Source organism: Aplysia californica, unplaced genomic scaffold, assembly GCF_000002075.1.
Source record: "Aplysia californica isolate F4 #8 unplaced genomic scaffold, AplCal3.0 scaffold00232, whole genome shotgun sequence".
Lineage (NCBI taxonomy): Eukaryota > Metazoa > Mollusca > Gastropoda > Aplysiida > Aplysiidae > Aplysia > Aplysia californica.
Genome location: NW_004797502.1, coordinates 581,382 through 583,339, shown reverse-complemented (window position 1 = coordinate 583,339; position 1,958 = coordinate 581,382). Strand labels below are relative to the sequence as shown.

Genomic DNA, 1,958 nt, shown 5'->3' with positions numbered 1-1,958 from the left:
ATAATAATAATAATAATAATAATAATAATAATAATAATAATTATTATTATTATTATTATTGGCATTATTATTATTATTATTATTATTGCCGTTAGTGGCAGCAGTAGCAGCAGCAACAATAAATATCAGCAGAATCAGTAGTATAAGTAGTAGTATAATATATTATATCCCTGTGACTCTCACCTCACCACGGACCAACTGTTCGCGATTCTTCAGACAGCCCCATGGGGCCACACCTATGGTGACGGCCTTACTTTCTTTGCTACTAGCCAGCTTCTCGTAGTTTCTCACGGCCTCGCCCACATAACGCATGACTCCGTCGTTCATACCGCCTGTGATCACCCAGGCTCCTGCAGGAGAAGACAATGTGAGGTGACGTGAGGTGAGGCATTGTATGGTGAGGGGAGATGACGTGAGGTGAGGTGAGGTGACGTGACGTGACGTGACGTGAGGTGAGGTATGGTTTGGTGAGGTGAGGTGGGGTGAGGTGAGGTGAGATGAGGTGAGGTGAGGTGACGTGAGGTGAGGTATGGTATGGTGAGTTGATGTGAGGTGAGTTGAGGTGAGGTGAGGTATGGTTTGGTGAGGTGAGGAAAGGTGATGTGAGGTGAGGTGAAGTGAGATGAGGTGACATGAGATGATGTGAGGTGAGGTGAGGTGAGATGAGATCAAATTATTAAACAACGAAGGAAATTTTTCGGTGGATATACCGAGTATCAACATGAAAAGATTCAGCATTAAAACGTACATGCATTGCTTACGTTCATGTATAATGAGGGGGTTGGGGAGGAAGAAAGGCTGCCCATAGGCGTGAACTACAATATCCTAGTTTGGACACTGTCATGGCCACGCAGAGACTTTAATTACTATAGACTTTAATTACAATAGACCAGGCACTGTCATAGCCACCCATAGATTTGAATTATAGTATCCTAAACTGGGAACTGTCATTTCTGCAGCTCTTTTGTCTCATTAATAAAAAACAAACACACACACACACACACACAAACATCAAACAAACAACAACAACAACAACAAAACACACACGCAACCCCCCCCCCCCCCCAACAAAACAAAAACAGCGCTGATGCGCATCATGGACGGACAATTACAAATGAAGGGCTAACACCAGCCACGACATAATGATGGGTGAGCCTGCTACAATTTTGCCCTCGGCCTTCAATAGTTTCCAAATAGACCCAAATACTGCTCTCCGTGGTGAACTGTGTTGACGTCAGAGCCCACATCTGGAACATTGAATATTATACGTCGATGTTTTTCCTCTATCAGTCGCTCGTGGAGAAACCCTTGAGGCCACACATTTAGACGTTTGAATAAACTTTTGACAAAATTTCTATTGGTTGACCTAAACTCATTTAAGACTCTCCCTCCCTCCTCCATGATGATGATGATGATGGTGATGATTCATTTATTATTTTGAGTGTTTCTGATGAAGCCCGTTGAGGGCAAAACGTTGAACTGGTGATTAACATTTTGGAAATACTACCAGGTCTTCACCGTTTTAATATCTGCTTTATACAATGATGACGATGATGATGATGATGATGATGAAGATGATGGCGATGCTGTTGCTGCTGTTGATGCTGCTGCTGCTTGTGGTTTTTCCATTCTTGATCACCTGTCGGTAAAGCTGCTTTAATGAGACCCTTCTGGAATTTGGCCCTGAGTCCTGATTTCACTTGGAAGTCCTTGGCCCCGCCAGTGACGGAGATGAGCAGGTTTGGGGGGCTCAGTTGCCAGTAGTTCGCCATCAGCTTCAGGACTTTGTTCATGTCCGTGTCAGGAGACAGCCGCACGTACTGGGCGATAGAACACACACAGAAACACATTATGTTTAACACACACACACACACACACACACACACACACACACACACACACACACACTCTCTCTCTCTCTCTCTCTCTCTCTCTCTCTCTCTCTCTCTCTCTCTCTC

The 1,958-nt window shown here is 44.2% G+C and overlaps 1 protein-coding gene across 1 annotated transcript in view; it reads right to left on the bottom strand.

Annotated features, from left to right (window-relative positions):
• LOC101848974 (transient receptor potential cation channel subfamily M member-like 2) overlaps nucleotides 1-1,958 on the bottom strand; it is a gene marked incomplete in the record, with an annotated part of 84,953 nt that overhangs the window by 64,004 nt on the left and 18,991 nt on the right. The window contains 2 exon segments of the mRNA XM_005100011.3: nucleotides 184-350; nucleotides 1,640-1,820. Of these exon segments, the coding sequence (XP_005100068.2) occupies nucleotides 184-350; nucleotides 1,640-1,820 (348 nt within the window).